Genomic DNA, 22,958 nt, shown 5'->3' on the forward strand with positions numbered 1-22,958 from the left:
CTGCCTGATCACCCACCCACTAAGTTCAAGGGAAGAGAGACTAGTGTGGAAGACTCATTCTAAAATCTACCATTATCACCTGAAAAACAACTAAAGAGAAGAGTCAATTAAAAATGACTACTGGAAATGGCTTCCATTTTTTAAAAATGCAGTGATTAATAAAAATGAGGTTAAAATGCAGGCTGAAGGTTCATGGACAAGTTTACTTCTACTAGATGGTTTATATGATGACAAGGATGGCCTCACGCTTTGACGCAGAGTATCAGGCAAAATTAAGCAATTCTTTTTGGCTGAACACTGAGCTTCAGGTGAGCACAACACAATCACATTTCTGATTTGCCATGTTAGGAAAATTCTTAAGTAAATTTTACAAAGTTATCTCAGATTTAATGAGTCAATTGGAAATGAGGTAAAGAAAAACGTTCAACACCATGCAGAGAAAAAGCCTGCATCATAATAACTAGTACCTGCCCGTGTCCCTGAGCTGCACCTGAGGGAAAGGGTAGAGTGAAGCCAATTTGGAAAGCTTTGGTAACTAAAGGCAAGTTAGACTACCGCCCATCAAGAGGTCGGAAGCATCAGAAACTTCCCCAGTTCTGCTAGCTCCGAATACAGTCATTATATTCTCTCTCCTGTAGAAACACCTACACAATAGTGTTTCTTCAAAGATTTTCTTGCAAATCATCCAGTACAGACAGTACAGTACCTAGAGTAGTTACTTAAAATGCAGCTTCTGAGAACCCACCCAGAACACCTGAATTAGAATTTTTTGAAGCTTGGGAAACTTCCCAAGGTGATTCTTATGCACACTAGCTTGATAACCAGGCTCTTTGGGAAGTCAACTTACCAGCAGAATCAGTGCTGGATTCTGCACCCACTCTGCTAGTAAATTGGAAAAGACAGGAGTTGAGCACTCTTAAGTCTGGTACCAAGAAGCCATCATAACCTGATGCTAGTGTCTCCCAGACTAGGGCATGGAATATCAAGGAAATAATTGCAATGATCATAATAATTATTATACCTAATTTTTTACTGCTTTCTACCTGGTGAGCCCCATTCTGGGTACTTTACATTATTAGCTTATTTACTACCTGTAATAACTTTTCAAGATGGGGACTGTTATCCCCATTTTACAAATAAGTAACTTACCCAAGTCACCCAGTTGGCAATGTCTATGTCTCTGGGCCACAGAGTGCCACTGCCATGGACAATGTCAGAAACACATCAGCTGACAAATTTTTACACTTAGACTTTTCTTTTTATGGATACCCTGCAGACCCCAGCAGCCTTTACATCTTTTTCATTTTGGTTGTATTTCCAAGTCCATATCCTGGTTCCTTTAATCATATTTCAGTGCTGGTCTGAGGGCCTTGCCTGAATTTGGGAGATACCCTGGTCACACTGAGAAACTGTGGGAAACATTCCACCAGCCACATACTCTCCACCCATTTTATTATAGCATAATGCCTTCTGCAGATGGTTGCTTTTATTCATAAAACTGATCTTTGCTAGCTTCAGTTCTAAAAGGGACCATATCCAAACTTTTGTTCCCAATTACTGAGGCTTACCCTTTGGGGAATCTTGTATCCTTTAAATAAAGATGTTTTGAAAACAGACTTACAGATAATTAAACACACACACACACACACACACACACACACACACACCTCCTGTGGACTACTAATATGTAATCAGTTAGATTTTCTTGGTAATTTTGCCCAATGGAAGAAAAGAGATGGAAGAGAAAAAAGAAAAAAAAAAAGATTAGGGAGCAGAGATCTGATCTAAATGAGATAAAGAATTGAGATAAGTTACTTCCCACAAGTTTCAGTAAGGAAAGCCTGGAGTTACTAGGAAAAGGGAGTGGAAGTGGCTGGGCAAAAAGCACAAGAACAAAGGAAAAAGGGAGGCATTACCACTCCATGCAGGGCCACACTGTCCTAATACCAGGGACTTGTTTTCCAGGCCAGTACGAGACAGCTATTCTCAAGGACCTCCTTTCCCTGCCCTCCTGCACCCCATCACCCCACAAGATTTCACAGCTGCAGAGAAAGCTTCATCTGGTAACTAGCGTTATGGGTTTAGGTCAGATCTCTTTGGAGATCATTCTATCTTCCTCTTCAGTGATTCCTTTTTGTTACAGTATGTAGTTTAGAAAAAAAATGTATTACAATGACAATTCATTATGTACATGTTTATCCATTTTAGGAAAACAATGGATAAATGTGTTAAATTAAGGTCTTCTATGTTATTTCTCAAAATGTCAGTCAGGAATGTATGATTGCCTAAAGTACTATGTTGAGAAAAATGGTGGGGCTTCGTCCAAGTCCATCTGAAATGAGTGCAGCGATTGATTAGCAATGTCTGCCACAGGTGCTGGATGTGGAAGTCTCAGTATGTTACTTTAGTATTTGCTATAATGATGAAAACAGTCAAATGTTTTTAGGGCCTGAATTCATGTGACTATAGAAAAAGTTGCAAAATTACAAAGAATCCTTGCTACTTAGAAAAAAGTCTGAATTATTTCATTGCCTTAAGTTTTCTGACAGAATTTAGACCAGAGATTCCTAAGGACATTAAGAGAGGATAGTGTCAGATGGAGAGTGGAGGGAAAGTGAGGCTTAAAAACAATGCAATGTTGTATTGTACCACTGCTCTTATTTTTTAGGCAAGTTATTTTATATTATTGCAAATTTCAAATTATATTAAAGAAAGCATGAGATTTAATTGCTTTTCAAATAGGAGGCATGGGTGAGAGAAATTCGGAAATAACTAATTTAGACTCTTAAATATTGAAGACGTGACTTTTTCTCTAGGACCACTAAAAATGCTTTGTTAAAAATAATATCAATCGGCTGGACGCTGTGGCTCACGCCTGTAATCCCAGCACTTTGGGAGGCTGAGGCAGGTAGATCACCTGAGGTCAGGAGTTCGAGAGGAGCCTGGGCAACATGGTGAAACCCCGTCTCTACTAAAAATACAAAAATTAGCCGGGTGTGGTGGCGGGCACCTGTTATTCCTGCCACTCAGGAGGCCGAGGTAGGAGAATCGCTTGAAACCAGGTTGCAGTGAGCTGAGATCGCGCCGTTGCACTCCAGCCTGGGGCACAAGAGCAAAACCTCGTCAAAAAAAAAAAAACATATATATATGTATATACCTCAAAAGTTACAATACAGAGGAAAGAATCATAATGGTATGGGTTTCTGGCTTGTCCTCATGGGATATCATTTGATCTGATAAATAATAAAGATTGTTTTCATTTTATAATTTAAGCAAGAACTCAAAGAAAATCAGTCACTGCCTCATGCTTATTTTAGGTTTTAAAGGAAACATTATAAACTATAGGAAAATATAGACTATTATCCCAGTTTAGACTGCACAAGCATTTTCACTATAATTTATTTTGCATGTGTGATACTTGAAAATGACTTGACATGCAATCCACCTATTAGAAAGTGTATTAACTCAAGAATCAAAAGGCCAGATCCCAGTCCTGGCTCTGACATAACGATCAGTGGCCGCTTGGCCAAGTAACATGACTCTTTTGGACCTTGCCTCTGCAAATGAAAATGAGTGTGTTGTTGGATTATCCCAAATATCCCTTTTGGCTTCACTACTCTGAGTCCAAACTGTAACAGAACAACAAAAAGAGAAGATTATGAAATATGTTTAATAATGTTCTAGAAGGAAAAGCGTTTAAAAACTTTTCAACTAGAGTCAAAAGTCATCAGAAACGGATGAGAGAGAACCCAAATGATCAAATCTGCCCTAAAAAGCAAATTGAACACAAAGAGGATGCTTATGAACTTCAACACTAGAATTTGGTTATTCATATAGAGAAACAGTGAACACAGGAAGGAAAAATAAACATAATTTGGAAAAACACAATCTGGAGCAAAATAAAATGCAGAATGGAGAAAATAAGCAACTTTTTTTGGATAACCAAGGACAGAGTGATAGTGCATCCACCAAGAGCAAAGTGATAGAGGGAGGGCTTTGTCACTTAGAAACAGACAAAATGTTTAACTTGGGAGCATCACAGTGCTTCATGACAACGTCCATCGTACGAAACATTATGGCTAAATATCTTCTTTCTTTGGCACTTAAAAAACACAAATTTCAAAAAAATGATATGCTTACCTGCAGCATTCACAATTCTATTTGCTCTCATAGACCCCTGTGGTGTTTCAACGTCCCATGTTCCATCTGACCTGGCTTTCAGAGAAGTTACTGGTGCAGGATATTTTAAAAGGGCACCATATTTCCTAGCCCCAGCAGCCAGTGCCATAGTTAGAGAATAAGGATCAATGTGACCATCTCCAGGATTATACAATCCAGCTAAAACCTAAATCAATCATAGCAGAGTCAATATTCAAACAAATATATACTTATTACTCAGTAAAAATATATCCTGCTAGTAAACGTTTAGTAAAACTGGACTTCAAAAGTGTTTCTTGATCTGGAAAGTGACTGGGTCCCTGAAGACTTAATGAAAAAGCCACCATTCAAGTCCTGGACTGCTGAAAAGAAAGAGAAATAAACCTCTATCTTGTTTACACCTTCTTATTTTGGTTTCTGACATTTTAAGCCAAATCTAATTCCAACTGATATATCAATTATAATTTATATTTAATTTTTAATACTGTTAATAAATTCACATGTTCAATAATATATCTGGTGTCAGGAAATTTATGTTTGATTCAATTATTCAACAATTAATTCTTGAATATCTACTTTGTTTTAGGCCTTCAGGCAAGGTAGTGCGGGGAAAACAAAGAAGAATGAAACTCAGATGGGATAGGTTGATAGAATGATCAGTGAAGTATTATATATAGGTCTCATCTATTCAACAAAAATTGGCTGAGCACCAAATACAAGCAAGGAGCTTTTGTCAAATGTCTTTTCTGTATCTATTGAAATAATCGTGTAGTTTTGTCCTTTATTCTATTAATGTGGTATTTTTACACTGATTAATTTTTAGATGTTAAACCAACCCTGCATTCCTGGAATACATTCCATTTGGTCATACTGCATAATCTGTTTTATATGTTGCTGAATTCGGTTTGCTAGTATTTTGTTGAGGATTTTTGTATCTATGTTCAAAAGGGATACCAGTCTTTCTTTTTGGGGGGATGCCTTTGTCTGATTTTGTTATCAGGGCAATACTGGCCTCATAGAATGAGTTGAGAGGCATTCACTCTTCTTCTATTTTGGAAGAGTTTGAGAGAGATTGGCATTAAGTCTTCTCTACATATCTGGTAAAATTAACTACTGAAGTCATCCAGGCCTGGGGTTTTCTTTGTGGGAAGTTTTTGATTACGAATTCAATCCTTTCATTTATTATAGGTCTTGTGCAAGGGACTTTCTATTTTAAGGGAATTCACATTTCTAAAGACTTCCAAATGTCACACAGGTGTTTTATAATGGATAGGACCCCGTTGTAGTGATCCCACATCTGTTTGGTTTGGTACTTTCTCCCAGATGCAGAGAATACCCTTCACACGTATTCCCATTGCTTAATGAATGCCCTTGAGAAAAATTCATGATAGTGAGGAGTTCCAGCAAAGCATTCAGGATTGACATATAAACAAATGTAAATATATCCTTACTGGTAGTGGAGGTAAAATTTCAATGCAGACAGTGCAGTGCAACACCAATCTGCCATCACACTGGTATCACACACAGCTATAGACAAGGGAGTGCCAGCAGCCTGTGAAGACTCGCAAAGGCAAACAACCCTAGCACCCAAGTCAATGATACGAACCCTCAGAGATGGGAACTGCTGCAGTGGTCACCAGCAGGGAAATAAGCATGTGTTTCCCCAACAGCCCCATCTGATACACTTGGGCAAGATGTATAATGCAAGGGAGTCAGAGAGCATGGGTTCAAATCTCTACTCCAGCTCTTTCTAGTGAATGAGCTTGGGCTCACTATGTAAACTGTCTGAGCTAAAATTTCCTGTCTAACAATAATATATACTGCATAACATAGATATAGATATAAACTTTTTTTTTATTTCTTAAATTTTAGAGACAGGCTCTCACTTCGTTGCTCAGGCTGGAGTGCAGTAGTGTAATCATAGCTCACTACAACCTCAAACTCCTGGGCTCAACAGATCCTCTTGCCTCAGCTTCCCAAGTAGCTAGGACTACAGATGGAATCCTACTACCCCACACTCAGTTAATTGTGTGTGTGTGTGTAGAGATGAGGTCTCAGTATGTTGCCTAGGCTAATCTTGAACTCCTCGCCTCAAGCAATCCCCCCACCTTGGCCCTACCACATGCTGGGATTACAGGAGTGAGCCATGGCATCCGACCTGCCTCATACTATTATTGTGAAGATTACATGAAATTATGCATGTAAGGACTTAGCATACTAACTGGTACGTAAATATGTGCTATAGTAAGTGTTAGCTATTGTTATTATTATTCAAAAGGAATTATTACCCAGTAGGAAAAAAACACTAAATTTCACGTCAAGTAGTTTCTCTCAGGCAAATGTGGTATAAATCTAGATCCATACCTGGCACAGAGTCTGTAAGGGGAGTACAGCTATAAGCTAGGTGATATTTGTAAAGCAATGTACCATGGCATTTCTTAATTTGATTTTTAAAACATTTTAATACCACAGTCTTTCTAGACATTTAACATATCAGGTTATCATTCTCTCTGCAGTTCTCAAACAGAAGGTTTGTTATGGAAACGCTTAGATCTGGGGGACACAATAATGGAAAGGTATTGAAAATGTTTAATCAATTGTCAAAGGTGAAAAATAACAAGATTTGTCATTACCTTTTTATATATCATTTACTGTATATAACAGCCCACCTTGTAAATTACCCAAATTCCAAAATTAATCATACGATTTTGCCACATTTAAAATGTGTGTACAAAGTTTTCTGTTTTTAGTTAACTTCTTAATAACTTTTTCTAATTTTTACTTAAGTCAACAAATGGTAAAAATGCCCTTAAGATAAATACCTTATTCATGTTGAGTAAAGGGAACATCTCTTGAATTTTTTCAGGTTCAATGATATACTGTTCTGTTGCATGCCAGCCAGTCCGAGTCATTTGATATTTAAATTCATCTACCCTTACAGGGGTGGTAGCAAGTCTGATACTACCTGGCTGATGGAATCCCACCACCTGTGACAATAATTCCAGTAAGAGCATATAAATAAGTCATTGTTTGGTACTCAAACATGGTTCTGCTCCAGTATAATGAAAATGCAGCTGTACAAAAAGATTTATTACGAGTGAAAGAAATAACTATTAAAATATTTGCATCTTATTAAAAGACACTTATTCAGCAACTACCATATTTACTAAGTGCCTCTTCGGAGCCAGGCACTATTCTAAGCCCCACAGGTGTAGGGGTGAACAAGAAAGGTAAAGACTCTGCCTAAGTGGCATTTACACCCCACAGTTGAAGACAGACAGCTAAATGCAAAATCACAGTAGCATGGAATGAGTGTTAATGTACAGAGTGAACAAAAATTGTAAGAAAAAGAAAGACAAAAAATTTAAGGAGAGATCATGTAGAATCAAAATGTTGCAAGGCTTAGATTGTCTGAATTGAAGTAAACATTCATTTGACATTTATTAAAGTCCTTCAGTTTGCCAAGCACTCAGTTACAGAGATAAAAGATATAGCCCTTGCCCTCAAGTTACTTGTAGGGAGGACCAACAAGTAAATCAACAATTACAATAGAGAGAGATTCAAGTTATAAAAGAGGTGTGCACAAGTGCTCTGAAAACCAAGAGATAGGACCTCCAGCTTTGGCCTGCCTAGCAGGCAGGAAAAGTCAAGGAAGGCTTCTTAAAGGCGGTGACCCCAGGGAAGGTGGATGCTGAAGACGGGGCCAGGGGGAATGTTGTTTCAGAGGAAGCGGCAGAAAACAGAACACAACACAAACAAAAAGCAGTGATTTGAGAGAGCTCAGCACATTCCAAAACTATATGTTATTGAGAGTAGCTGAAGCAGATAAGCAGAGGGAAGGGTGGCAAAAGAAACTGTTGGGACAGCAGGCAGAGGTCAGCTGACAAAGGTCATGCTCCTAAGGCCATGCTAATCCTTTGGCTTTGTCCAGTAGACTGTGGGGAGCCATTGGACGGTTTAGGCAAGGGAAGTGACATGGAAAATTTGAGACCTCAGTCTTAGCCTATGGATACTCTTTTGCCTGCCATTTTATTTTGAGAGTTTGAGTAAATATGAGAAGGGATAAACATGAAAGTGAGGGGCTTTTAATGAAGTACTGTTCAGAGGCATGGGACAATCTGGTACATTCTATTGTCAGATCCTTTGCAATGCAATTGCTGAAAGACTCCGATTTCTTAGTTTCTAGATATAGTAACCGGCTAAAGATACTTTTGAAAGCTGCTTTTTATTCTTTCTTCATTTAAAAAATAAAGAATGGTTCATGACATGAATAATATACTTTGAGAAATTAAGTTGATTTTAAAGCAGACTCTAGAGGTTCTTACCTTAAACTCTCATCATATTCCTCTACTACATTAAGCACTTCACACAGTCATACACAACGATGCATCAAAATCCTTCAGAAATCTTACATGTTTCTGAGAGGCCGACCTAACAGTTTCAAGTTAAATGCCTTTACCTGTCCAGTTTCTTCTTCCAGTTTCTCATAAAGTTTGATGCTATCATAATGTATTTTCTTCAAGTTTATTCCAGGATGAAAGTAAGTTGTTAAACCTGCCTTAAAAGCAGAGAGGAAAAGAAATACTGAAAAAAATTAACATTCTCAAAATGTTGACAGTTTATCTGTTAAGCAATAATTTAATGCTGGAAAGAAACTGAGAAGCACCAGCCCTTTGGGATGACAACACATCAGCACCAGTTTGAGCACACCAGAGCATAAGGCTCATGACAGATTTTAAGAAGCAATGTGAACTATGTGAGTAAAGTGAGAGCCAGCCAATAAACATACATGTTAAGTCCCTAAAAGTTAACATGGATAGCGTTGTATAGAGATTCAGAAATGGGATGATTTAGATGGAAGGTTTAGGACTATTTGCTATATAGTCCTATATATGACTATATAGAAAAGTATGTTGGGAGGCCAAGGTGGGCAGATCATTAGGTCAGGAGGAGTTCGAGACCAGCCTGGCCAACATGGTGAAACCCCGTCTCTATTAAAAATACAAAAATTAGCTGGGCGTGGTGGTGGGCACCTGTAATCCCAGCTACTCGGGAGGCTGAGGCAGCAGAATTGCTTGAAACTAAAAGGTGGAGCTTGCAGTGAACCAAGATCACGCCTCTGCACTCCAGCCTGGGCAAAAGAGCAAAACTCCATCTCAATAAATAAATAAATAAAAGTATGGGGGAGGCCAGGCGCGGTGGCTCACATCTGTAATCCCAGCACTTTGGGAGGCCGAGGTGGGTGGATTACTTGAGGTCAGGAGTTCGAGACTAGCCTGGCCAATATGGAGAAACCCCGTCTCTACTAAAAATACAAAAAATTAGCCAGGCATGGTGGTGCAAGCCTGCAGTCCCAGCTACTTGGGAGGCTGAGGCAGGAGAATAGCTTGAACCTGGGAGGCAGAGGTTGCAGTGAGCCAAGATCACACCATTGCACTCCAGCCTGGGTGACAGAGTGAGACTCTGTCTCAAAAAAGAACAGAAAAAAGTAATGGGGGAATGGCATACAATGTGGATTCAAGCCAGCAAACCATGTGTGTGTTCCCTTAAGCAGAAGGACCATGGACTAGCACAGGATCTTCTTTGACCCAGTCTCCACCCTTCCCTTGAATGGAGCAGCCCTCCTGGTCCTTTCCTGAAATTGCAAAATTTAAGAATTGGAAAATTCCTTATCACTGGAGCCTGATGAATAGGTCAACAGATTTTTGTCAAAGCTTAACCTGTTTGATGAGCACATAGGTGGTACACTGCAAATCTTTGTTGAATAAATATTGATTGATTATTCTCAGAAAAAAGTATCTAAATATTAGCTACACTAAAACCCCTTTTCTCAAATCTGGCAGCTGTAATGTGGAATCTAGACAAAGAATTCTAAGCAATTATATGAAGCAGGTTCTCTCAAGTGTCTGGGGCCTCACTGGGCAGCTAATTTAACCTGGAAAGCTCATCAGAACACAATCTGTTCACAGTAAAATCTACTTAGGAGTATTTATAAGGTACTTCTATGGTAGTGGTGGGCATTTGACCCTCCTGCACTCAAATACGCCATTAAAGTTTGTCAATCATCCTTTATAACCAAAACCCTGGGGCTTCCATCCAGTACTTGTTCAAGCATCTGAACATACCCATGGATGATTTTTTTTTTTTTTTTAAGAAAAATCCTGGCCCAGCTTATAGGTCATCCAGTAGCACAGCTCCATGTGGAAGTAGAGAAGGGATTCCATTACAATGCACCTGTAAGCCAAGCTCTTCAACTTCATGGCCAAACATGCCCTGCTGCTTTAACATGTTGGTATCCAGTATGCATGCAAACTTTCCTGGTTCAATAATAGAGAATCTCTGGCCTTCAGGTATCTGCTAGCGACCCCCATTTTGTCTTCAACATATCTTCTATATATGTCCTATATAAAACTGACAATATATATTTTCAGTTGAGAAATCTGGTCATCACAAGCACTGGCCTAGGGTACTGATCACCATCCACTCCTCAAGATCCTGTAAGCTTTATACCTGGGTTAAGCTAGACCATTGGAAAATTATCTATCTATACTACACAATCCTCTTCTCCCTCACTCCAGAAATTTTAAGTTAATTCTCTTTCATTTGAAAAGGTCACATTGGTTCATTTTTTCAAAAACTCTTACTGAAGACATTTAGCCCGATGTACTTTGTGTAGGTAACAAATTCTTTTAGAAATTCGTTGTGAAGGAAAAGTTAGTCTCCCTTACTGCAAAGTATACCCAGTTCTACTAAACAATTCACACTACCCTCTTTTCCTTGCTGCTATGATAGTCAGAAGTAAGATATGGACTCAATTTTCTCACTCAGACATAGAAATTATTTAATTTTTATCCCTTTCTTTTATATATTGGCTTTTAAAATCTGTGTTTAAAATTTGTGGCTACCTGTATTAGTGCTTCTATTTAAACTATTTGAAAGTGACATCGCACATGGTATCTTTTGTTAATTTAAGTGCCAGGCTTGAATATGAAGATGGCACAATGTTTTTATCTTCTGTGACTTCAACAAGGGCATATTAAATGAGAAGCCTGAAAGAAGGAGAAAACATTGTTCTTATCCCTCAGGATTTTATAGTCTGAGGTTATGAAACTTTCGTACAGGAAACAATTAAATCAAGGGTAAATGATTGAGTCCTAGACACGTAGTAACTATGAAACTAGGGAAAGAGAAGATGCCAGAGAGGTCACAGAAGTCATAGCAAAGGAGTTTAGCTGTCATTTAGAAAAAGTGATTGTAGTTGGTGGAGAAGATAAGGAAGGGAAGATGAAACAGAGATGTAATCATTAAGAATTACAACCCTTCGAATAAATTAAGAATTTATAAATCTTTCTTGAGATAAATAAATAAATAAGTAGAGGAGAATGTAAAGCTCTTCCTTAGACTGACAATTAATAAGATAAAAGGAATGATGGAGTTAGAAAATTCATCGCTGGATGCTAAATAATGGATAGCATAACGGATGCTAACTAGTGCTTCCCCTATCTCCTTCACAACCCTCTCCCTTTCTCAGGAGCCTCTACTACCTCAAAAAGTCCAGTGACTGATGTCAAACCATCCTATATTCCAGTGGCTCCAAATCTTTCACTCAAACATCTACACCCAATACAAAGTTTTGAATATAACCACTCAAATACGTGTATTTCTTTCCTTACATGTGATATGTAAATATTAATAGAGATCATAAACACACAAAACAACTTAGAATAAGTGAAGTACTCAAAAACACTTTTTATTTTATATATTGTGTAGAAAAGCTTTTGAATATGAAGCTTATTAAGAACATTTTAGCAAGAGCTATGTGATTAATACATTTCATTATTAAAATATCTGTGCTACCTTAACGTTTGTAATACAGCAATGTGAAGGCCTGGTTCTGGCTTTATGTTATTTTGAGACTGCTTTTAATGGTTGTATAGCTGCAGAAGACACCGCTCAGTGAGGCACACACCCAAGTGAGAGAAGTGCACGATTGGCTGTGTCTCTGCATCCTGACACCCCTTCCTCTACCTCAGTCAACACCCATATGAAGGTTTCTCTTCACATTTGACTATGACATTTCATGTTCTTGTGTCTGCCTGTTGTTGTTACAAACTAGTTGGAAGGTATTGCATTTTTTGTATTTTAAGTAAATGGGAACAAATCCTGTTGAAACTCCTCATTTAGAAAAAATTTGAAATGGGCTAACAGTTTATTTGTCGCATATATGAGAGTTTTTCTATGTGATACATATTATTTTCGGGCAGAAAACCTAATAATATACCAACATTTCCAAACATCCCTTTTCAAAATGCTCTTTTCCCACCAGGACTATTTTGCAATTATTTCTTACTTACTGAAGGCAATTATTTCTTACTTACTGAAAGCATCACTTTTTCTGTGAAGGGACAGGCTGCATCTATTTTTTTTAACATATAACCTGCTATGTAGAAATGACCGGCAGCCGTTTGCATTCACAACTTTTTAGCTCCTGCTAGTAGATAACCAGGAAACCTGTATGTAATACAATACCCCAAAGTTCACCCCTCTCCCTTTCATCACACATGATATTATTTAAAGCCCTATTTCTATAAAGCTAATCACAATGGTGATATCCTACAGCACGCAATCTGCACCATGTCATGGTATACGGAAGACAAGAGAAAGAATGAGGACACTCCCACCATGAAGTGCCAACCTCCTGCGTAGTCAACCTTGAAATCATACACAACACGTCATCCACATGAAATGTGAGGGCTATTTATAAATATCAGTAAAGCTTAACTTCTTTCTTACATTTGCAGACAAAAACAAATGGAAAGTTCTTATATTGCCTCCTACACCCCAAATGGATCATCCTGAATCTTTAGTCCTCAGCTCTCCAAACATCTACTTTGGTACCATCCCCAAGGGCAGCCCCTTCTCAGGATCCCAAGCTCCAAACCTCCTTCTTACTCCATCCTCTCGTTTCCCTGCATCCACATGAAATGCTCTATCCTATTAGGTGTATTATGAGCTGACAAAGCAGTCTTGTTAAAACCTTCAGATTTATGGATTTGTGATTCCATTTAGAAGATTCACTTTGCAGGCTGTGCTTTCCTCTCCAAGCATTTGATTCCCACACTCTCCAGACACTTCTCTCATGGAGCACATATCGTGCTTCAGGGAAACTGCCTTTATTTTTATAGTCTGCCCCTTGTTAGCTGGCTCTGCAACCTTCCTTATTCTCAGATCTACTCCACAAATATCTCTGTGTTAAAAATTCCTAATATGCAAAAAAATAAAAAATAAAAATTAAAAAAAAAATTCCTAACATGCTCTCTCTCCCTCTCCCCTCTCCCCTCTTCGGTCTCCCTCTCCTTCTTTTTTCAGTCTCCCTCTGTTGCCGAAGCTGGACTGTACTGCCGTGATCTCAGCTCGCTGCAACCTCCCTGCCTCGGGCTCCTGTGATTCTCCTGCGGCGGCCTGCCGAGTGCCTAGGATTGCAGGCGCCTGCCACCACGCCTGACTGGTTTTTGTATTTTTGGTGGAGACAGAGTTTCGCCGTGTTGACCGGGCTGGTCTCCAGCTCCTGGCCTCGAGTGATCTGCCCGCCTCGGGCTCCCGAGGCGCTGGGATTGCAGACGGAGTCTCGATCACTCAATGCTCAATGTTGCCCAGGCTGGAGTGCAGTGGCGTGATCTCAGCTCGCTACAACCTCCACCTCCCAGCCGCCTGCCTTGGCCTCCCAAAGTGCTAAGATTACAGCCTCTGCCCGGCCGCCATCCCCTATAGGAAGTAAGGAGTGTCTCTGCCCAGCTGCCCATCGTCTGGGATGTGAGGAGCGCCTCTGCCCGGCCGCCCAGTCTGGGAGGAAGTGAGGAGCGCCTCTGCCCGGCCGCCACCCCGTCTGGGAGGAAGCGAGGAGCGCCTCTGCCCGGCCGCCCTGTCTGGGAGGTGAGGAGCGCCTCTGCCCGGCCGCCCTGTCTGGGAGGTGAGGAGCGCCTCTGCCCGGCCGCCACCCGGTCTGGGAGGAAGTGAGGAGCGCCTCTGCCCTGCCGCCCCCTCTGGGAGGTGAGCGTCTCTGCCCGGCCGCCCCATCTGGGAAGTGAGGAGCGCCTCTGCCCTGCCGCCCCGTCTGGGAAGTGAGGAGCACCTCTGCCCGGCCGCCCCGTCTGGGAGGAGAAATTCTTCTGCCTTGGGATGCTGTTGATCTACGGCCTTGCCCCCAGCCCCCTGCTCTCTGAAACATGTGCTGTGTCAACTCAGGGTTAAATGGATTAAGGGCGGTGCAGGATATGCTTTGTTAAACAGATGCTTGAAGGCAGCATGCTCTTTAAGAGTCATCACCACTCCCTAATCTCAAGTACCCAGGGACACAAACACTGCGGAAGGCCGCAGGGACCTCTGCCTAGGAAAACCAGAGACCTTTGTTCATGTGTTTATCTGCTGACCTTCTCTCCACTATTATCCTATGACCCTGCCATATCCCCCTCTCCGAGTAACACCCAAGAATGATCAATAAATACTTACTAAAAAAAAAAAAAAAAGCAATATAAAGACACAAATAGATATTATAGTACAATATTAAATACTACAATATTCAAGATGATATTAAAATTATATATATCTACATCTATATGCATATAAGGATCTCAGTAAATGATATTGTCTAAAAAAAAAAAAATTCCTAATATCAGCCTGGCACGGTGGCTCACGCCTGTAATCCCAGCACTTTGGGAGGCTGAGGAGGGCAGATCACGAGGTCAAGAGATTGAGACCATCCTGGCCAACATGGTGAAACCTCGTCTCTACTAAAAATACAAAAATTAGCTGGGTGTGGTGGCGCGCACCTGTAGTCCCAGCTACTTGGGATGCTGAGGCAGAGAATCACTTGAACCCAGGAGGTGGAGGTTGCAGTGAGCTGAGATCATGCCATTGTACTCCAGCCTGGCAACAGAGTGAGACTCTGTCTCAAAAAAAAAAAAAAAAAAAACTCAATATGGCCAGGCTCAGTGGCTCAAGCCTATAACCCCAGCACTTTGGGAGGCTGAAGTGGGAGGACTGCTTGAGCCCAGGAGTTTGAGACCAGCCTGGACAATGTAGGGAGACCTCATCTCTACAAAAAACTTTAAAAATTAGCAAGGCATGGTCGTGCACACCTGTGGTCCCAGCTACAGGTGCTGATGTAAGAGCATTGCTTGAGCCCATAGGTTGAGGCTGCAGTGAGTCATGATCATGCCAGTGCACTCCAGCCTGGGTGACAGAGTGAAACTCTCTTTCAAAAACACACACACACACAACACCTAATATGTTGGATTTCTTCATGCTGCTGCTCAGAGGGAGGCATCTTTGACTTGCAAAAAACCCTAGAATCAACTTCCTAGGACAACTCTCTTTTATTCCATGGGGGCCAAATAACCTGGCTTCTGATGCCTGATTCCACCTTGAACTCACACGGCATGGATCCTCATTTTGTAAACCATAGCCTAATACCTTGTATGCAAAGCAGGATAATGCCTTTCCCCACTCATTTTGGTATCTTTGTGTTTAAGAAAAAAATATTTTGCATAGTTAACTTTTAGATTAAGGGTATGTTGCTTTTTATTCATGGGACATCTAAAAAATAAAATTTCAAGGAATCCTGTAACCTCTTCTAAAATGCAGGCCAGGCCAGGTGTGATGGCTCATGCCTGTAATTCTAAAGTCTTGGGAGGTTGAGGCTGGAGGATCATTTGAGGCCAGGAGTTTAAGACCAGCCTGGGCAACACAGTGAGACCCCCATTTCTAAAAAAATTAAGAAAATAGCTGGGCATGGTAGCGCGCACCTATACAATCCTAGCTAATCGGGAGGATCGCTTGAGCCCGGGAGTTTGTGCTTATAGTGAGCTATGATTGCACCACTGCACTCCAGCCTGGGCAACAGATAAAGACCCTGTCTCAAAAAATAATGATAATAATAATAGTAATAAAATCAAATGCAGGCCACATTAAATCAGTATATAAGTGAGCAAATAAGTAATTCAAACATTAAAGTGTATGCCCTCAGTAACAATTCAGAAGTAGTGAGAGGGTGTAAGCCCTCCCTCGAAGGGCATTTCCACTTGCCTACATTTCCCTGCCTAAATGATCTTTCCTGAATAGTCTCATGGCCCCCTGGCTCACTGCTCCCTGGTCTCTGTTGGCAGGTCGCCTCTTTGAAACATCCTCCTTAGCACCTCCTTCTTCTCCTCCTCCATCATTTTGCATCCTTGACTGTATTTTACTTTTCTTCATGGTGATTACTCTCTAGCATTGATAGGTGTTTTCTGTCTGCCCCACCAGAATGTGAGCTCCACAAGGGCAAGGTCTTTGGGCTTTTAAGTCTGGGCAGCACTCTCCCCTAGATTCAGCTGGAATCAGGGAACCCTTTTCATGCTAGACTCTCCACCCTATACTTTAAGCACATGCTAGATGTCAAAAAGTCCCTCAAAGTAGGGTTCCCTCTTGTTACCTCTTCTCAGCCGAGGAAGGCTGATGATGAAATGGGATGATGAGCAGGGGCTAACGCTGCCCAAAAGAAAACTGCATCAGCAGTCATAAAAACTTCCTCTCCCATCCTTAACTGATGTCAGAAATTCCTGGTTTGGCAATATGACAGCAGTGTCAATCCCTTCATTCTACCTGGGCAGCTTTCCAGGTAAGTCTAGTCAATTATGGCGCAGCCCTGGAACAATTATGCATACCATGAAGAATGCAAGACTGACTTCGCCTGTGTCTCATGTAACACAAAAGCTGTGCCACACTTTTGCAGTCCTCATATTCAAGTCCTCAGGGGGCCAAACTATCATCTCACAGCATAAAATTAAAACCATAAGGCCAGGTGCAGTGGTTCACTCCTGTAATCTCAGCACTTTGGGAGGCTGAGGCGGGAGGATCACGAGATCAAGAGATTGAGACCAGCCTGACCAACATGGTGAAATCCCATCTCTACTAAAAATACAAAAATTAGCTGGGTGTGGTGGTGCGCCTATAGTCTCAGCTACTCGGAAGGCTGAGGCAAGAGAATCGCTTGAACCTGGGAGGCGGAAGTTGCAGTGAGCCGAGATCATGCCATTGCACTCCAGCCTGGGAACAGCGAGATTCCATCTCAAAAAAAAATAAAAAAATAAAAAATAAAAATAAATAAAACCATAAGTAAATAAAAGGAGCACCAAATGCAGGTGAAGGGAGTATAGGTAAAGATCTTGGGCCCATATCCAGGCTCACCCAGACAGTATCCTTCCATATAAAGCTAACATTTATTATTCAATACCTTATGTTTAATAATTTTGCACGTTAACTCAATCTTCATCAAAATCCTATTAGGTAAGTACTATTAATATTCCTATTAAGACATCAGAAAATGGAAACTTATGTAACTTGCCAAAAGTCACACAAGGGTAGAAAATTGCAAAGCCAGGATTTGAATCCAGAAGCCATCTGTTCAAGATAAAGACCTCATAAATATTGGTCGTCATCTGGAAGTACACCAGTTAAACTATAACTGCACTTCCAACGCTATTGAAAGGGAACGCACTCTAAAGAGCTCACAGTCAGGAGCTGTGAATGGGAAGGAAATGGACTTTACTCATGCACAATTCCGCGCTTAGGACAGTTTGGGGTGCTTTTCTTACTGCGTGCCAGGTAGATCCAGCTGTGAGCGCTGATTTCTCCAGCAGGACCACATCTTTCATCCCTGCTTTGGCCAGGTGATAAGCCAGACTCACACCAACACAGCCACCTCCAATTATCACTGTTTCTGCTCTGTCTTTCCATTGTGTTTCTGCAGATAAGGGTGGTTTTTCCTCTCTGGAAGAGGGAAAGTTAAAATGGGAACTTTAATCGGCTATGGTAGCTATAATTCTGGCCTAAAGCACTTCCCCTTACCCGTTTCTCTAGTACTTAACACCCACTGACTGAGATTTGCATGATACTGATTTAATAATTTGGAGCATCTAAACTGTGACTTAGGCAACCTGGTTGGGGGAGGGGTATTTGAGCCCCATTCCATATAATGATTCTGGTCCATTGTAGCTACTATAGCCAAAGAAATGAACACGTAGCTTCTTTTTTTCAAAAAATCTAGAGAACAGGTCAGGTTTGGTGACACACACCTGTAATCCCAGCACTTTGGAAGGCCGAGGTGGGAAGATTGCTTGAGCCCAGGAGTTCAAGACAACCCTGGGCAACATGACGAAGCCCCGTCTCTATAAAAAATACAAAAATTATCCAGGCTTGGTGGCACATGCCTATAGTCTCAGCTACTTGGGAGGCCGAGATAAGAGGACTGCTTGAGCCCAGGAGGTTGAGGCTGCAGTGAGCCATGACTGCACCACTACACTCAAACCTAGGAGACAGAGTGGGGCCCTGTCTCAAAAGAAAAAAAAAAAAAAGATTCAAAATGGTACACCTGTCTAGGGTACTTTAACATGAATCAAGCTTGCAGGACTGGAAGTTGATCTAGATGAGTCTGAGTGAGAGGTGAGTGAATGTGAAGGCCTAGGACATTACTGTACACTACTGTAGACTTCATCAACACTGTACATTTAGGCTACCCTAAGTTTATTTTTAAATATATTTTTCTTTTTTCAATAATAAATTAACAGCTTACTGTAACTTTGTTATTTTATAAACTTTTAAATTTTTTTGACTTTTGTAATAACACAGTTTAAATGCAAATGCATTCTACAGCTATATAGAAATATTTTATTTCTTTATATCCTTATTCTGGAACCTTTTTCCTATTAAAAAATATATATATTTTTTAACTTTTCAAACATTTTTTTTTCCAAGACAGAGTCTTACTCTTTTGCCCAGCCTAGAGTACAGTGGCTCGATCTTGGCTCACTGCAACCTCCACCTACTGGGTTCAAGAGATTCTCCTGCCTCAGCCTCTCATGTAGCTGGGATTACAGGTGTGCACCACCACACCCAGCTAATTTTTGTGTTTTTGGTAGAGATGAGGTTTCACCATGTTGGCCAGGCTGGTCTTGAACTCCTGACCTCAAGTGATCCTCCAGCTTTGGCCTCCCAAAGTGCTGAGATTACAGGCATGAGCCACTGTGCCTGGCCTCAAACTTTTTTATTAAAAACTAAGACACAAACACACATATTAGCCTAGGCATACCATACACAGGGTCATGATCATCAATATCACTGTCTTCACACCTCCAAATCTTGTCCACTGGAAGGTCTTCAGGGGCAATTAACACATACACAGCTGTCATCTTTTTTTTTCTTTTCTTTTCTTTTTTTTTTTTTTGAGACAGGGTCTCACTCTGTCACCCAGACTGGAGTGCAGTGGCGCCATCTCTGCAAATTCTACCTCCCAGGTTGAAGTGATTCTCGTGCCTTAGCCTCCCGAGTAGCTGGGACTATAGACATGTACCACCATGCCCAGCTAATTTTTGTATTTTTAGTAGAGACGGGGTTTCACCATGTTGGCCAGGCTGGTCTTGAACTCCTGGCCTCAAGTGATCTACCTGCCTTGGCCTCCCAGAGTGCTGGGATTACAGGCATGAGCCACCATGCCCGGCCAGAGCTGTCATCTCTTATGATAACAATGCCTTCTTCAGGAATACCTCCTGAAGGACCTGTCTGAGCCAATTTTACTGTTAACTTTTTATTTTATAAGTAGAAGGAGTACACTCTAAAATAATGATTTAAAGTATAGTGTAGTAAATACATAAACCAGTAGCACAGTCATTTATTATCATTGTCAAGCATTATGTACTGTATGTAATTGCATGTGCTATACCCTTATGTGACTGGCAGCACTGTAGGTTTGTTTGACTGGCAGCACTGTAGGTTTGTTTAACCAGCATCACTACAAACACGTGAGCAATGTGTTGCATATGACATTATGACAGCTATGACATCACTAAGTGATAGGAATTTTTCAGCTCCATTATAATCTTACAGGACCACCACTGTATATGTGGTCCATCATTGACCGAAACATCATTATAAGGCACACGACTATACATATATGTATATTATAATATGTATATTCTATGTGTGTACACATTTTAGAGTAAATTGTAGGTATCATACCCAGTTACTTCTAAATATTCTTGTGCTAGTTTTGTTAGAAAAAGGACATTCTCTTACATAACAACAGTACAGTTCTCAAAGTCAAGAAATTTAACATTGATATACTATTATCTATAGTCCATATTTAAATTTAATTAATTATTCCAATAATGTATTTATAGCTACTTTTTTCCAGTCAGGGATCAAATCCAGGATTCTGTCTCTTTAATCCCCTTTAATTTAGAACAGTTCCTAATACTTCCTTTGTGTTTTATGACCTTGACATTTTCGAAGAGTACTAGCCAGTTATTTTATTTTATTTTATTTTTTTGAGATGGAGTCTTGCTCTGTTGCCCAGGCTGGAGTGCAGTGGCGCGATCTTGGCTCACTGCAAGCTCCGCCTTCTAGGTTCACGCCATTCTCCTGCCTCAGCCTCCCAAGTAGCTGGGACTGCAGGCGCCCACCACCATGCCTGGCTAATTTTTTTTTTTTTTTTTTTGGTATTTTTAGTAGAGACGGGGTTTCTCCGTGCTAGCCAGGATGGTCTCGATCTCCTGACCTCGTGATCAGCCTGCCTCGGCATCCCAAAGTGCTGGGATTACAGGTGTGAGCCACCACGCCCGGCCAGTACTAGCCAGTTATTTTATAGAACAGTTCTTACTGTGAGTTTGTCTGGTGTTTCCTCATGATGAGACTTAATGTTACGCATTTTTGGCAAAAACATCATGAAACTGATGTTGACTCCTTCCCAGTATATATGATTAGGAAGCATATGATGTTGCTTTGTCCTGATATTGGTGTTGTTTCTATCTGATGACTTGCTTAAGATGGTGTCTGTCGGACTTATCTAGTAAAACTACCATTTTTTCCTTTGTATAAGTAATAATGTGAAGTGTTACTTTGAGACCATGTAAATATCCTGGTCCTTATCAAACTTTTACTGAGTGGCTTTACTATCTATTGATTATTTCCTAAGCCCATCATTCCTATTATATTTAATAGTTGGCATTCTACTGTAAGGAAGTGCTTTTCTTTCACCCTTGTTTGTTTGTTGGTTGTTTATATTAATATGAATTTATGGATATTTATTGTTTTCAGTGGTTTCTAATCCATTACTAGTCATCATTTATTTTAATACCAAATTGTCCTAGATTTGGCCAGCAGGAGGTTCTTTCAGTTGACTCCTGCATGCTTTTGACATGGCTACATAAATCTTAGAGCATGTCCTTATTTCCTGGTGCCACAACATGTTTCAGTAGTTTTGTTTCACCAGTTTTTAGATGACTGTTAATGTCTCTTTGTGTGCTGTGTAAGAAAAAAATAATGTACATATGACCCAACAACTTTGGACGGAAATCCATTTTTAAATAGACTGGGCATATCTTGTACTTTAGTTGAAACCATTATAGTGGTGACAAAAATAATAATCTTAAAAGGTTCTTTTTTGTGTGTTCAAAAGAAAGAATTATTTCTTTCAGGACAGTGGTCAGTTGAAACAACAACAACAAAAGAGAACTTAAGATCAGAAAACCTGGGTTTGAGTCCCCAGTCCAACTGAATAGCTATTTTAGAGAAATTTACACAAGGGTCTCAAAGTTTTCTCATTTGCAAAATGGAGCTGTGAAGGTTGTTTGCCAACATATGATAAAGCATTATCAAATATATAGTATTTCCTCTGCCCAGCATGCCATAATAGGTTTCAGACTAGGTATAGTGTTTTTGATTATGTGGATAACTATCTTAAAATCCTTCTGAATGTAGTCGAGGATGTTTATAAGAGTATTTGAAATAAAAGTTAGGAACCATGCAAAAAACCCAGGTCAGTTATCTTCTATATTAGAAACGATAAGCACAAACTGACTGTGTGCTTGTTCAACTGCTTTCCAAAATAAAACATTTTTTGATAGTTTGAAATTGGGTATATAAAGAATATGCAATTGAAATAACTCAAATTTTGGGTGTTTTTGTTTTTGTTTTTGTTTGTGAGATGGAATCCCTGTCGCCCAGGCTGGAGTGCAATCTCTGCTCTCACTGCAGTCTCTGCCTCCCAGGTTCAAGCGATTCTCCCGCCTCAGCCTCCCAAGCAGCTGGGACTACAGGTGCACACCATGACACCCAGCTAATTTTTGCATTTTTATTAGAGACAGAGTTTCACCATGTTGATCAGGCTGGTCTCAAACTCCTGGCCTCAAGTAATCTGCCCACCTCAACTTCCCAAAGTGCTGAGATTACAGGCATGAGCCACCACACCCAGTCAAAATTGAATTTTTTGGATAGTCTTGAAATTTGTATCTTATTTATCTAATCAGTTTTAAACAGATCAACTTGTTTGTTAAATTTCCATTTTATTTTGCATTGGATTAAAAACATCATTATTATAAATATTTTTGCAATGCTTTACAATTTACAAAGCACTTTCACATGCATTCTCTTATTTAATATTCACAGCAATCCTGTGAGGTATATAGAACAAAATTAGTATCCTCATTTTATAGATGAGGAAACTGAACCTCAGAAGTGTAAGGTCACATTCTGTGTAACAGATGGCGCAGGAACTGTGAGTTGGTGGCTGCTGCATTCCCAGTACTGGAGACAAACCTAGCACATCACAACACCCAGTAAATATTTGTTGAATGGATAGATGGAACTCAAAAGCAGGTCTTCTGATTCCAGAATTTCAGGTCATAGGACATAAAATAAAATTCGAATCAACTCATAATAACGTTGAGTGATGCTGGTAAACAAGCCTTTCCTGGCAGCCAGGAATAATC

The 22,958-nt window shown here is 40.3% G+C and overlaps 1 protein-coding gene across 7 annotated transcripts in view; it reads right to left on the bottom strand.

Moving 5' to 3' along the window:
• The window catches only part of DMGDH (dimethylglycine dehydrogenase), a 124,675-nt gene that overhangs the window by 48,831 nt on the left and 52,886 nt on the right, over positions 1-22,958 (bottom strand). For 4 of the 7 annotated variants that reach the window (XM_002815686.6, XM_063724445.1, XM_024246893.3 and 1 more), the window contains exons 2-5: positions 17,790-17,964; positions 8,618-8,716; positions 6,981-7,145; positions 4,141-4,345 (exon numbers count right to left, since the gene is read on the bottom strand). In XM_002815686.6, the coding sequence (XP_002815732.4) occupies positions 4,141-4,345; positions 6,981-7,145; positions 8,618-8,716; positions 17,790-17,964 (644 nt within the window). The remainder of the gene's footprint in view (positions 1-4,140; positions 4,346-6,980; positions 7,146-8,617; positions 8,717-17,789; positions 17,965-22,958) is intronic. The other 3 variants (XM_063724443.1, XM_063724444.1, XM_063724446.1) reach the window with 1 other exon arrangement.

The sequence above is a fragment of the Pongo abelii genome, chromosome 4, assembly GCF_028885655.2.
Source record: "Pongo abelii isolate AG06213 chromosome 4, NHGRI_mPonAbe1-v2.0_pri, whole genome shotgun sequence".
In the NCBI taxonomy this organism is placed as follows: Eukaryota; Metazoa; Chordata; class Mammalia; order Primates; family Hominidae; genus Pongo; species Pongo abelii.